At 37.2% G+C, this 14,727-nt stretch overlaps 1 protein-coding gene across 1 annotated transcript in view; it reads right to left on the bottom strand.

Moving 5' to 3' along the window:
• DARS (aspartyl-tRNA synthetase) overlaps nt 1-14,283 on the bottom strand; it is a 40,914-nt gene extending 26,631 nt beyond the window's left edge. Inside the window, exons 1-3 of the mRNA XM_009279736.1 lie at nt 14,228-14,283; nt 7,957-8,049; nt 2,785-2,887 (exon numbers count right to left, since the gene is read on the bottom strand). Of these exons, the coding sequence (XP_009278011.1) occupies nt 2,785-2,887; nt 7,957-8,049; nt 14,228-14,252 (221 nt within the window). The 5' untranslated portion in view covers nt 14,253-14,283. The remainder of the gene's footprint in view (nt 1-2,784; nt 2,888-7,956; nt 8,050-14,227) is intronic.
• Nucleotides 14,284-14,727: the final 444 nt, after the last annotated feature.

Below are 14,727 nucleotides of genomic sequence, written 5' to 3'. Positions count from 1 at the left end.
TCTCACAGAAATTTCTTTGTAAAACTGAGTTAAACTGGTATTAAGTACCTTTCACTAAAAAGAACTCACATTCTTATGATAATGTAGATAATTAGTATATGAATGTTGCTAGACCACAGAAGGTTATGAAAGTTCTTGGTTTCCATGTGCCAATATCTAAAAGAGGAACTGGTTTGTTTATTATTTATGAAAATTTGAACAAAAAATGCTCATTATTTAATCAGTTCTCATTAAAAATTCAAGATCCAGAATTTCACAAACTATTTTAAAGAAAGTTTTGGAGCCAGTATCAAAATATGAGAAAGTAGCACATGAAAAATAAAGTTTATGTACTACCAGTGAAAAAGTTTAGTTTAAAAATTTAATTGAAAAGTAAGGTATTTAAGTTAAATGTTTTCTTCAATAAATGTGTATTTCCTCATTTAATGTGTAGGAAACAAGAGGAGATGATGAAAAAAGACACTGAGAAAGGCAGAGAAACAGTATAGTTATTTTTAGACATTTAAGACCAGCCTCATCTGCTAGTAATAATGGCATCATTCCACAGCAGGTGAAAACTAGCAGGAAAAGTGACTGAAGACAAGGCAAATAGTGTTGCTGTGCTTCAGGTGTTACTGACACAGTGACCACAAGTGCACTCAGAAGTCAGGGAACAGCAGCAGCCTCTGAAGGACAAGAGGCAGCTGCAATGGCGGTATCAGACAAAATTGTAGAAGATAAAACATTGGAAAAAGTGAGAGCACGGCAGGATATTAATAAAATAGGTTTGTTGGTGGGAAGGAATCATGAGAAGATGATTGCACTAATGGTGTTAAAAAAACAAAAGCAAACCCCCAAAAGAAAACCCAGAAGGCTGTAGCAGAGAAAGTTCCATCATTCAAAGAACATGATGATAAGCATGTAAACATTTCAGAAGTGCAAATGATGAGTAAAACATGCATGCTATAAATTAGAGAGGCTGAAGTATCAGGATTTAGCTAGCAAATGCTATCACAAAAAGGAGCAGAATGAAAAGTCAAAACACAGTACAAACATCATGAGTCTGGCTACTCAGAGGAAATCAGGTCTGTCACATCAAGAAAAGTGGGGAGATGACAGGGAGTTGGAAAGAACCTAAAGATGAGTTTCCATCTGATTTAACAGCTCACTGCTGCCAGAAGAGAAAGGAGGTTTGCCCTCTACTCTTTCCAGATACCCTTTTCCACCATTTACCACTCCTTGTTAGCTCTGGACCTCCGTGACCTAGTTTAAATCACTAACCTGACAGAAAACTAACTGAGTAAAAAAAGATTAGTGAATCAAAAAAAAAGTCACAGAAGGCTTTCAAGTGGCAGTCAGCACATGGAAGAAAAGAGTAAGGACCAACTTCCCTCTCATGAGCTCCTACCCACTGACCTCTGCCACTCATGAAACGTAAGAAATTCAGTTGTGGAGGAAAGAACCGTCAAGAAAACTGAGAGAGAGATGTTGGAGAGAACTGGAGAATAGGAGAGTGAGCATCACAACTGTAAGAGTTGTTTCACTGTTCTGTAGCCCAAGTTCATCGAGAGAGTACAGGCAGACTGTTGGTAGGTTAGAGGGAGATGAATTGGGAAACGAGTAGATTATACACTTAATGCTTTTCAAAGATTCTAAGCGCTGGAGAGAACAAAGTATTTCATGAAGAAACAGAACACTTCACTTTGGCTCATAAACACCTGTAAACAGCATGCTTCACACTGGCACTGCCAACACTAAGCACCGCCAAACAAGAAACACTGCTGGTTCTGTTTTCCCGTTGCCTTGAACCTCATCAGCAGAAGCATTATCCTAACCTTAACTTGGCTTCTGGAAGTCTATACTATAATGAATCCCTCCTCTCCCTGACATATTGAAGGTTGAAGGCTGTAGCACTTTTGCAGCTAATTAGTGGGGGCTCCTTTCCCAGGCATGAGAGTACTGCCAAGAACTACACAGAAGCAACTCAAGTGCCACATGTTAAACACATTATTGCATCGAATTGATCCACATTTCTATTTGTGAACAAGTAGATATACACGATTAAAAGCTCTACTATAGAAGATCTTTGTCGTGCAAGCATATTTAGTACTGGACAACCTGAAAGCACAATCTTGAGGCAAGTAGCAGGGGAAGGTAATTTTTTATCTTTAAGAACAAAACAAACCAAATAACTGAATTTAAATTGCTGCAACAAACACTTGTTTAATTGGCAAGTCTAACTATTACCCCCCAAAAAAATATTTTAAAAAGGAACTTAAATCCCTCATTAAACATTCTAGTGCCAAAAATAAGGTGTAAATAAGATTAATTCAGTGCATAGAAGCTACTCTTAATTTCTTCAACTCAGAAAGCCACTTGCAATATGGAGCTTCTTCACATCAGTTCTAGCTATAAGACGTATTACTACGCTGCACATCTTGTAGAAGAAAAACCCTGAACATGTGCAGACACACACAAACACCACACACAAACACCACACACAAAATTAAGTGTTCCACTAAGCTCAGCTTGCCAGACTTTTTGTTAGCCAGCTTGAAAGTAAATGTAGGTTGTCTATGGCGAGAGAATGCTGCTTCAGCAGTTCAGAATGAATTTCAAGCCTGTTCTCTATTTTATCTTTTGTCAGTGTAATGTATTCAAGGCAATAGTGAGCTGACAATTTAAATAACTACATTTTAAAACAAACGAAGCATTGATGTTAATGTGTGAAAATGGTCCCAACCCCTGGGAGTCCTGGTTCCCACCATTGTTTACTCTGACAACAGGATATAATTGCTTACTTACTTGGCAGCAAACTTTACCATCTGCTTGCTTGCATGCTGTCCCACAGCCACAAGAGCCTGGATATTAAACTGCTGCTGACGCAGGACTAAGAAACACTGCTTCCCTGAATACAAAGAAAAACAACGCAGGTGTATTAAGGACAAGTTACTCGAGGTCTTTGTGAATGAGAAAAAATGCTTTACTACTTTAATATTAAGCTGAGCTTTTAAGGGTGGGTGGGTGTGTGTCTCTCTCCCTCGCTGCCGCCCCCCTCCCCCCAAACAGCTACATCAAACTAGTCAGCTCTGCATGTGCACACACCCCCCCCCCAATCATTGAGATAAATCAAATAATTCTGCCTTACATCTATAAACATGTGAATGGACATTTTCTAAAAATAACAATATGCCTTCCAAGATAAATAATATCTAGACAAAACAAAAACTAGAAATAATAACTTTTAAAATATCTATTGTTCTTCAACTGCAAGAAGTAAATCATACTTTTCCTTGTTGCTTTGCTCACAATTACTTCAAGTCGACATTATTTTAAAAGAAGATTTTTCTCAACTTCTTAGATTAAAGCTGTAGAGTTCAGTTTACAAAGCTGCTCTGAGAGAAATAGGCTTGATTTTGCACCACGGGGACTAAACCAACAATGTTCATTCTATAATACACCACACATTCAGAATGAAGGGGAACAAAAGGAGTATTGATTCTGGTGAATGACAAGAACCTAAAAGACCCAAGTAAAAATTCCTGTAAGAGCAATTTAGTCATGAACAGCTTAGGGAAAAAGAAGTTAATAGGAATTAATAATAGTTTACAAAGAACATAATGCACTTTGTTGACTTTTAAAATGGGTACTTCCAAGTCAACAAAGCTCTTTCTAATCTGTTTAGCTGACAGTTACAATCATTTCATATTTCCCCTCACATGTCTAATAATAATTTACTCCTTAACTGAGATTTAAGGAAATATGGTGATTTTAAATGCTTCTTCCTCAGAGAGAGAAATTAACAACAAACACTTCATTGTTGTACCAGTATCTGATAAAATGCATCAATATAATTTTAATTCCAAGTTCTGACTCATAACATAACATTTCCATTAAAATGGTGAGAATAGGAAGAAGCCAGAAGCTTTGTTATAGATAGCTATTTCCCAGTTATTGTTGACTATAAAACATTAAAATCAACATATATCTAACTTGAACACTGACACTAAAAAGCCAATTGCAGTTTTCGTTTGTAATTATGTAGATTACCATTCCTGACACATAGCTGCAGATAATTTAAACACTATCAAAAGATAAATGCAGAACATTTGACACACAGTCTGATGGAAATAAAAGCAAACATATAAAACTAGTACAAAATATTATTAAAAATTAACATTGTAATTATTGGAAATAACTAACCTTGTCCTATGATTGTGATTTCAGAAATGCCAACAAAATTATTTCCATATTTTCAGAAAACATATTTCAGAAAACTATTTCTGTGTTCAAGAGGCTGCAATATCTAAGTAAAGAAGCTAATATGGTATGGATGTACATATTTCTTGCAGGCAAACATTAAGCCACAGATTTAAATTAGAAAAGTACAGGCTTCAGAAATTAAATAGAGCCTTCAATGGTATACATGCCTGTGTTTCAGATCGAGCAAGTCAACAAACGAAGTACAATTTTTCCATAGAACACAATATGCTAAGTTTCTCTGGATAAGCTAGGCGTATCTCACATCTTTGACATCTCAGTATTTCTTACTTACAATGTGGTTTGATACAGTATTTCCTAGAAAATAGTATTTGTCTCCATGATTTCAGTCACAAATAATTTAGCAAAATACGATCGAAGTTTCAGCAATGACATATGAGGTGTTCAAACAAAAATACACAGCTGAAGACAGCTACAATGTCACTCACCTAGTAAATATTTAAGGAGAAGATAGTGAAATAAATGGAGGGATCTGCTATCATACTAATGAGATGCAAAAGTTTGGCAGTTGTACTTAATCCCAAACACTAGAAGTCTCATCAATATTTGCATTATAAAAGGACTCAAATCTTTTTATCATGAGTAACAGTAGTTGTTTTCATGAGGAAAGAGGATGTTTTGTAGAATATAACCATTTCTAATCACACGGAAGATAAGTGATCAAACAAACCTCACTGATAGGAATAGTTAAAATATCAGTTAGAAAGATTGTAGGAGGAAACAGAACTTTTCCCGAAAGAGCCAAAGCCGTGCAAAATAAAATATCAAAAAGACAAGCCATAATCAAATCTAGTTCATGATTAGATGCCTTTCCAGATCAAGAGACAGAAAAAAGGAAGCATCAGAGTGAGAAAAAAACTGGGATTATGGGATGTTCTCCATGTGTTTCAAAACATTTACATGGTATTTAAGTGAAAAGTATCAGACCAACTTTACTCACATTCAACAGTAAACTACTCTACGTTTCTCTAAAACAAACCAATACTGTGTCCCACAAGAATGCCTAAAAAGATGAAAAGTTTCAAAATAAATTTGGTTAAAAAGGTCTGACTCAGTCTAATGCAAGGAACTTTTAGTCACTGAACAAATAAGAGAAGACACCACACAGAGAATCCTGTCAAAAGTAGTAAGCACATAAAACCAAACAGGAATCAATTTCCTTTCTTGGATGTAAGTACCAAATGACACAAGACTTTATAAGAGAAAAGGATGCAAGGAAGGAATTTGTATAAAGAGTAAAAAATGTTTGGTCGTATATATTAATACACTACTAGTTACAGACATCTGCTAGCAAAGAGAAAACTTTATATGGTTCATTATAAAATTTGGTCCCGTATTTAAATTGCTCTTGGTGGTACTCTTATTTTCAGACATACTATTTTGATGTTTTATAAACCTTTGCATTCATAAACCAAAACCAAGTTCAGGTCTAACATACTGTGCAACTCCCAGCTGCCTGGCAGAACCCAGACTGATTTCCCAACTGCTTTTCAATGATAAACATGATCAGTAGCTTAGGCTGGCTTTAAAATAAGGCCAGAAATAACATTTATTCAACCTACGATAAAAACCACAGGGCCCCAAGCACTTTAATTTTAGTACAACCCACAGAATATCCCAACACCCCATTCTTTACACATCCTTCAGTTAATTTCCATCAGACTTCATGAGTGGCTTGCTATACAAGACAGCTGGATTCTGCAGTTGTTCACATTCATTTTTTTTTGTTTATTGGTCAGAACAAGACAGGGTTAAATAAAGGATATGTTGGTTATTTAGGGGTCAAACTCGAGATTCTGAGAAAAACTAAAGCTATTTTTGTGTAAGATTTTCCTGTTTTGTGCAAGACTTTCCTTTCCAAAATGGTAGGAAGAGCACCACGATGTGTGTGGGAAACGCTAATATTACTTTTTACTCTTAAACATTTGCTTTTCTTGTAAGATTCTTTCCTCCAAAGCTTAAGTAAACAATCATATGGCATTCCCTAGCAGCATTCCCTGAATGTCAGAATTGTTCTGTGTTGTCAGACCAAGAGGGAACAAGAGCACAATCAATAAATTGAGACCACTTCATGCCCCTAATCAACTCCTTTTGCTTCCATTCTTCAGGTTGTGTTAAAGAGTTCTGAAAACAAGCACTGTTATTTCATGAAAAACAATAGTCTTTTCTGAGGTCAAAGGTGAAGGATGACAAACAGCTTCTTGCAAGTTAATATTGCCATGTTACATATATGTTACTCTGATTGAAGTAAATGCATACATCATGCAAGTTATCGTATATAAATGCAATACAGAGACAGTAATAAACAACCATTGAACTTTACGTTGTTTTAAAGATCTACATAGACACCTGTCTTTAATATACTAAATTCTGTTAATAGTTTGAACTCTTCCTCCAATTGCAAAAGCAAAAGCCATAAGGATACTCTTATTTGTATACTGTTAGTAACATCTAAATTAGATAGAGTGTCTCTCTTTTGAACAACTTCAAGTTGTAATGACCAAGACTTTCACAGCTTTTGGGGTTGACAATTTCTATACATAGCAAAGAGAGACTTCCATGTTAGGACCACACCACAAAACTATTGAGGAAATCACAGAGGACTCCCTAAATTTAAAGATTCTAATACAAATTAAAATGTGCATTATATGTATACATTTACATGCAGTGCCTTATTTTAACTGACCGCAGTACAGACACTCCACATTAAGAAGGACTTTTTTAAGAAAATGAAGCCTCAAAAAGAGAAATGAATCTGGTATCTGTCACAATATTCTGTACTGGATTCTCGCCCCTAATTTGCATTATTCCCAATTCTAAGACTACTGTTAAGTTTCATTTGTGAAGATAATTTCTTTACACTCTTCTTTCAACTCTTGGGAAGACAAGGTATTTATATCTCACTACAGAGCTGCCAAACATAACTGAAACCAGTACAACAGTTGTCAGCATCTGATGTCAACTGAAAAGGCCAAAGCCTATTTAAGTTTGCATATGGCAAACTGATCTCCAGAGAGAACTTCTGATTCCAGGGAAGAAATATGGCTGTCAGACAGCCAAGTATGACAGCCCACACTACTGAGAACCTATAAAAGGATTTACCCTTTGTCTTGTTAAAGAAAGATGATGTTTCTTATTTTAAGTTCAAAATGATATAATCAGATTCTGGTAACTGAAAGTAAAAATCCTGGAATTTTAACACAGATTTTTGTTTCCTGTTGAAGAAAAAGTATAGTGAAAATATTCATATGCAGCAGAATAAATATGGCCTGTCTGACAACTGATACATTTATAATAAAAGTATGTTTTTACAGTAGAAGCTTGTAACTTTTATCTCACAACTGTTAACACCCAAAGGAGAATGACTATAATATTTTTAAATTCCTATTATTTACAATTGTCCACACATTATTTAGTAATATGATAAAACCAAAATTCACTTTTACTACAATGTAATAGTAATACCTGATTTCCACTCAGCTGAAAACAAAATTTCCTTTTCCCCTCTTGGGAAAAGAGAGGTGGAAAAAAGAGAAAATAACCAGTCAAAGTGAACACTGAGTGAACACTGAGTAACCAGGTGGCAAACTCTTCTTGTATGCAAGACATAACTAACAGGTCATGAAGCCAAAATAAACATTCAGGTTATACTAACAATATGAGGAAATAAAAATAAAAACCCTGGAGGCATCTCACCTTTAGCTCTGCTTGTATGAATTCTGCCACGAACCCAAACCACTTCATCAGCCTTCTCCGCTGTCAAGTCTTTTATTCGAATCAAAACTCTATCTGAATTACAGGAAAAAAACACATTTTAAAATGGTTTGGTTTTTTTTGAAGCAAAACATTTTTCACTTTAAACTCCAAATACATTTTCTATCATTGCTAAAATTTATAATAAATCCAAAACATTATTTTTTGTATCTACAGCATAATAGATGTACTGAAAACACACAAGATCCCATTTCCTTTCTCCGTGAATTGTACTTGATCAAGTAGTTTTAAACTGGTTCAAGCTTATTGTTTGACTTATAATAGCAGGGTCAAACTGCACTAAAACAAAAGCAAGACTTACTGTAGTTCACAGATGGCAGAACCCAGCATGACTACACTATTTTTGATAGGACTTCACTGTGCTGCACTGTACTACCTGCACTTATTAGTCTGAATTTCTGCTAGCTAAGGGATGTCTGCCCTGCTCCACTGTGCGACGTCAAATTTGGTCTGCTGAACACAGCAAAACAAAGGCTCAGAGGTGACATGACTATTCTCTGTATCTACGTAAGTAGGGTGAATATCACCGTAAAAGAATTATTGTTTAAAATATAGAAGAGAAAGAAACCACAAATAAATGTCCATTAGAAATTAAAATATTTATTTTGATAAAAACAATAGCATTTTGGAGCAACAAGAGTATTACTGCATAAAATCAGTAAAATTTATTTTAAGAAAGAATCTCTTTGACAACCTGATCAAGCACTACTATCATTGTAGGAGCCAGGATTCATCAGAAAGAACCCTTCAGGTTCTATGTACCCAAGAAAGCTAAATAACAATAGGAAAGCATGGTTTCGAAAGGACAGATTTTGGACAGTAAAGGAAAAATAAAAATTATCAAGGAAAATATTTTTAAATAAATCAGGACTTTAAAAATTGTATACAACCATTACGAACTGCCAATATGCTGGCTGCATGCCACTATTCCTTGAAATGTACTTGTTTAATTGTATTTTTCCATAGATTTTTGGCCAAATGTATTTTTGCATGGTCTCAAACACATTTCTTATAGTACCTACAAATCAGTTAGAGGATATACATAGCATTGCATAGAACCTCAACAGTTCTAACAGCTACACTTACTCATTTACAGTTCGTATGTGGTTAAAAACACTGCTTACTAGAAAAAAAAATCTTCAAGGGAGATATTGATCCTCATGGGTCTCTTCCAACTCAAGATATTCTATGATTCTATTCTATGATACTTAACACAAGCAAATTCAATCTCTCTGCCTTTCATCACAGACTTCTCCCTTGTTTCAAAATAAAATTAAATTTACTAAAACGCTTCCACTCTAGACTTTTCCCGCCAGAACTTTTCCAAAGTTTGCCTACCCCAGGTTACCATCTGCCGTTCTGGACTCCTTCCCTCTGTCTCTGAATACCAGTCACAGCTTGCCCTGCAAGCCTATTATTCCGCACTGGGAATTTTAGGGGGTTGAAAATGTTTATTAGCTTATGCTCAGGCCAATCTATTTTTTTCTTCATAGACACACGTTAAAACCAGAACAGAATGAAAGTGCACAGAGAAGTGACTCAAATATATTAATAATGTGTGTGTGTGTGAACGCGTGCACTGGGGAAGGGCGAAAGGAGAATAAAGATGTTATCACTTGCGAGCAACTTCTGGTGTTCAATCTTTATCAGTACAGTACTATAGGAAACATGCAACCAGCACAACCCATAAGCTTTAGTATTTCTACAAGTTTGATACTCAGACAGTTAAAAATTACCTCAGTCAACTTAAAACTGTATTGTTAGAAACTTAAAACATTTTCCAGGCACAAGCATAAAGACAGAATGAGGTGTTACCCTTTTTATGGATCCTTAGTGTTTCAGGAACCATCTGCATTAGATAAATATTTTTAAAAGTCTTTTGGATACATAATGGTTCATGTTTCATCAAGACTAAACAAGACAACTTTAACACAAGAATTTTTATATGGTATGAATTATTAAAAAATATTTCACCTTTCATAAAAAGGGTAATAAAACAATATCCAAAAAGAGACATCAAAAAGTCATTTTTTCCAACAGCAGATCACAGAATCACAGCATGGCTGAGGTTGGAAGGGACCTCTGCAGGTCATCTGGTCCAACTCCCTCCTCAAGCAGGGCCACCTAGAGCCAGATGCCCAGGACCATGCCCAGATGGCTTTTGAATATCTCCAAGGATGGAAACTCCACAGCCGCTCCGGACAACCTCTGCCAGTGCTCAGTCACCCTCACAGTGAAAAAGTGTTTCCTGATATTCAGAGGGAACCTCCTGTCTTTCTGTTTGTGCCCGTTGCCTCTGGTCCTGTCAATGTGCTCCATGAAAAGAGCTAAATGTGGCAACTGTTATGTCACTTTGTTTCCCTCCCTCAACACTTCCCAAATCTAGTCTTCTTTTCTTATTTCTAAAATGCCAGTAGTTCATGATAATGTCTACGTTTGTTAGTGTAAACAATCGTTTGTCTTTGTCACTCATTTTCTCTTGTCCAAGATATTGTAGCTCAAACCTTCCCTCTGTACTCCCACATATCATTTCACCTGGAATTCCTTTCAGTTCATTTCTCTCTCTTCCATGATAAAAACGAAGCTTCCTGCTCTCACCTTTAAGGTCCTCCCACCATACTCTTCTGACTACCACCTACTTGTTCTTTCACAAATGCAAGCTATACTTACATTTTCTGTCTTCTTGCCACATAAACACTTACAGACAATTAAATAATGCAAAAATAAAAGATGTTTTAAACCATGCTACAGTTGCAGTGAAGACAAGGGAACAAAGATTTTAAATGAAGTTCAAACAAAACACTCCTTAAGTCTGAAATTACACTTCCAGCCCCAATTCAATATTCATGCTATCTCACCTTCATTACCATTTTGAATCATGTTTAAGGGGAAACTATATTTTTTTGTTTCCTTCATGTATAGCACAATCTCTTCTCTTCAACATACTAAATATCCTTATCTTTCTCTCAGAACTCTAACCTCTTCTAAACATGGGAGGAGAGGATAAAAACCCAAAAAGCTGTGTGGGTTATACAAGACAAAATCACTTTTCCACTCCCAGATCCCCATTCCCTGCCTGTCACATCAGCCTGTTTACTAAGTTCATTTATCTTGCATCATGGAGTGTTGAACAGTATGATCAATATTTCTGCTGTCTCTGTGAAGTGCCAGCATCTTTACAATGTTGGATAAACTTGAAAAAGGAAGGCAAGTTTAATAAAAAAACCTGAAAGCCAAAAGCAGTATAAGATGAAGGCAGCTTCCAGGGAGGGGAGATGAAAGTAGTGGGGCTGAAGGGAGAAAAAGGGAAAGGCAAATGGAGTTTTACTAGCAATCATAGCCTCAAGCAGGCAGGAAGGACTTAAAGACATGATGTAACAGGAAGTGAGAACATCAGATAGCCAGGGCAGCCTACATTAGCAGAAGAACGACTGAAGTGGGCCAAGAATGAAGGCACAGGTGTGTGTGAGATCAGTAGAGCAGGATGGAGCATCTATACGACTTTGTAAAAATGTGAAAAGAGGTTTAATTTGCCTGCAGAGGAACAAGAATCTATGATTATGGCAAAAGGACAACAAGCCTGTCCCTTGGAAAGGGAGAATAATTTGCTCTGATCACTCTAAGCTTTTTAACTCCCCATGTACAGCCAGCGTCCTCAGGACAGTGCAGCTACTACAGCAAGCCTAAAAGCAACAGTGCTGCAGACGTCCAACTGAGCTCCTACCCACATCTGTGCTGCCTGTATTGTCTGTTGGCTCCAGTTACCAGACGGTACGTGGATCTGCACATGTCATACCACAATTCATGATTCTGACTTAGAAATGGCATGCACCCACACAGACTTCAGAAACAAACAAAATTAATACAGTACAGACAGATGGAAACACTCGCATTTGTGCTTCCCCACCACCCCCTGCCCCAAGCAGTAGTTCCACCAAGACACTCAATTCAAGCAGAATACTTTGGGGAAAAGCATATATACACTACTGATGCCGAGTGATGACTTCAACCTCCCGTGAGTCCTTTGATAAGAGCTCTCCCTGGCAGGAAGTACTGAATCTTTAAATAAGAGGGCATTAGTCTCAAGGAAGGGACTAGACTGATCTTGAACTTTTTTATTATAGACATCTTGGGTTTTGTTACCTAATTTTGGTGTTCTGGACAATCATCTTCTAAAAAATGGAACAGCAGGAGTGTTGTAGGTTGTATTTTAAGCCCAATGGAAAACCTACTCAATCTTGTCCATACACTGGCTGAGACTTTTCTTTTTTAAACGAGGATCGAGGGTCAAGGGGACAACAGATCTAAATACAGCACTCAGCCTTTTTCATATCATTCCCTGTAGCTTTTGCCATTTTCCTTCTCAACATATTCTCTTCCTCCACGGTATTTTTGAGTGTTTCTTTTGAATATGAGACAGTTGGCAGGGTAGACCTTTCTCCACGAGAGTAGGATTTGATCTGCCATCTCAGTCTGCCAGCTTGGGTCTCCCACACAGTTGTTTGCTATGGGGTGTGAAACTGGCAGAGGAAACACAGCTTGCAGAAACTGTAGTGAGCCAAATGCCATCACAGAAGAGTGCAGGGAGAGGAGATCCAACAGGGCAACCTTTCAGCCGACAGTCAGCAGTGCAGGTTAACCAGTCAGATGCTAACTTGGAAGTTACCTTTTTCTTAATATTATACCTCTTAGGTTGCGACTGCACACCAATTTATGGATTGTTTGATGGTAACACGTATATGGATGGCTGTGCTCCTGCCCCTTCCAGCAGTTGTCTGACCTATAGCCAACCTATTTCACTTTGCTAAGCTGGCTAAACAAGTTGTTATTATTAGCATGTTGAAACGGATCAGCAGAAGACCCAGCATCAGGAAGAGGGAGACCACAGCAGCCAGCAGTTGGGCTGGCTTACAATGTGATTTCAACTTTAGTTCCCTTTATTTGACAGCTAGTATGTATTTTATTCAATAATGACTGTTAATACAGTCTCTAGTGATTTTCTTGTCCCGTTGCATTCTTGACATAATGTTCCCCTTCAGTTGGTTTTAACCTATGATTGCTTTTGTGGCTCCTCCTCTTCCCCACATTCTGCATTCCCCTTCCTAAGGGAGGTCAACCAAAACAACCATTCAGAGAAAAAAAAAAATCACCTAATCACAGATGATGTTCCTTTTTTACATTTCACTATGAAGAAGTTAGAAGAAGCCAGTCTATTACCTTCCCTCGTTCCTGTTTCATGCACTGAATAATATGAAGATTAGTATTTCTTGGGATGTTGGTCTAGGAGATTGTTCTCTAGCTGACAAGTCTTTCTGAATCCCAATTCCCCAACAGTATAAAATGAGCATTTCATGAATTCACAGTGGTGTGAATAGTGATAAAACCCATAAATATTAATATATATTATTAATGGATTTGGTGCTCATATGCAGGAGTAATGAAGGCTGCATAAGCAGCCAGATATCCTCCTCAGAGAGAAAGCGCTGTTGCAGCAAGCCATAGCAGAACTTACTCCAAACAAAGAAAAAAACTGACATCTCAGGACTCAGTACATTATAAATAATAATAATTTAATAAAAAAAAAAGCCTGCAGTGATGGACAGAGTCAAAAACTGACAAGCTGTGTAGGGCGTGGTCCAGGCAAGGGCAAAGATTGAGATTCCATAACCTCTCTGGACCCAGCTCCAATACTCAACCACACTCATGATTTTTTTTCCTTCTATCTAACCAGAATTTCCTGTGTTCCGACTTGTGTCCACGACCTCCTGTCCAATTACCACACACCTCCAAGACTCTGGCTTTATCTTCTCTACACCCTCCCATTAAGTAGCTTTAAACAGTAATAAGATCACCCCACAGCTTCCTATTCTCCAGGCTGAACAAGCCTAGCTCCCTCAGCCTCTCCTCAGAGATCCTGTGCTCCAGTCCCCCGAGCAATTTGATAGCTCTCCACTGGACTGGCTCCAAAATGTTAATGTCCTCCTTGCACTGGAGAGCCCAAAACTGGACACAGCACTCCAAGTGCAGCATCACAAGTGCCAAATGTATCCAAATAAAAGGAAAGAATGGCAGCAGGATTTGAATGAAAAAGTTTGGTAAATGATTTCTCAAACAAGTACTGTAGATATGTAGTACAGAACTTCTTTCCCCCCCTCCCCTCTTTTTAAAAAACTTTTTTCATTTTTTAACTGACCTGGTTTCTCTTGGGATTGTATCATTGATGACACTCCATATCTTTCCTTAGCATAATCCTAAAATGGAGGTGAGAAACATACATCAAAGAAGCATACACAAAAAGATTAACAAAATCATTATAGATTTAACTGAGGTAATACAAAACAATTAGCTACAATATTAAAGTCAAGAAATTGTGCTTCAGACTCTTAGAGATATACAAGTGAGAGGACTGTGCCCTGTAAGAAAAAAAAATACCAATAACAGCACACACACACATTAGGATCATTATTTGCTACACAGAAGTTAGTGTGAATACCTCTGTAAGGAGCCTACCCCTGAAAAGATGAGAGTCCTACAGAAGAAGATCCATGGCTAAGTATCAACATTCAGGGACACTAAGAAATCCAGCAGATCGCATGTCATTGTGACAGCCAAAGCAAGCTTGACTACCAAGAAAATCTCTTAGGTAAGACGCAGGGGGGGGTAGGGCCTTTTCATCAAAAAGATCACAATTCT

Source organism: Aptenodytes forsteri, unplaced genomic scaffold (assembly GCF_000699145.1).
Source record: "Aptenodytes forsteri isolate BGI_AS27 unplaced genomic scaffold, ASM69914v1 Scaffold11, whole genome shotgun sequence".
Lineage (NCBI taxonomy): Eukaryota > Metazoa > Chordata > Aves > Sphenisciformes > Spheniscidae > Aptenodytes > Aptenodytes forsteri.
This window is presented reverse-complemented; position numbering and strand designations above follow the sequence as displayed.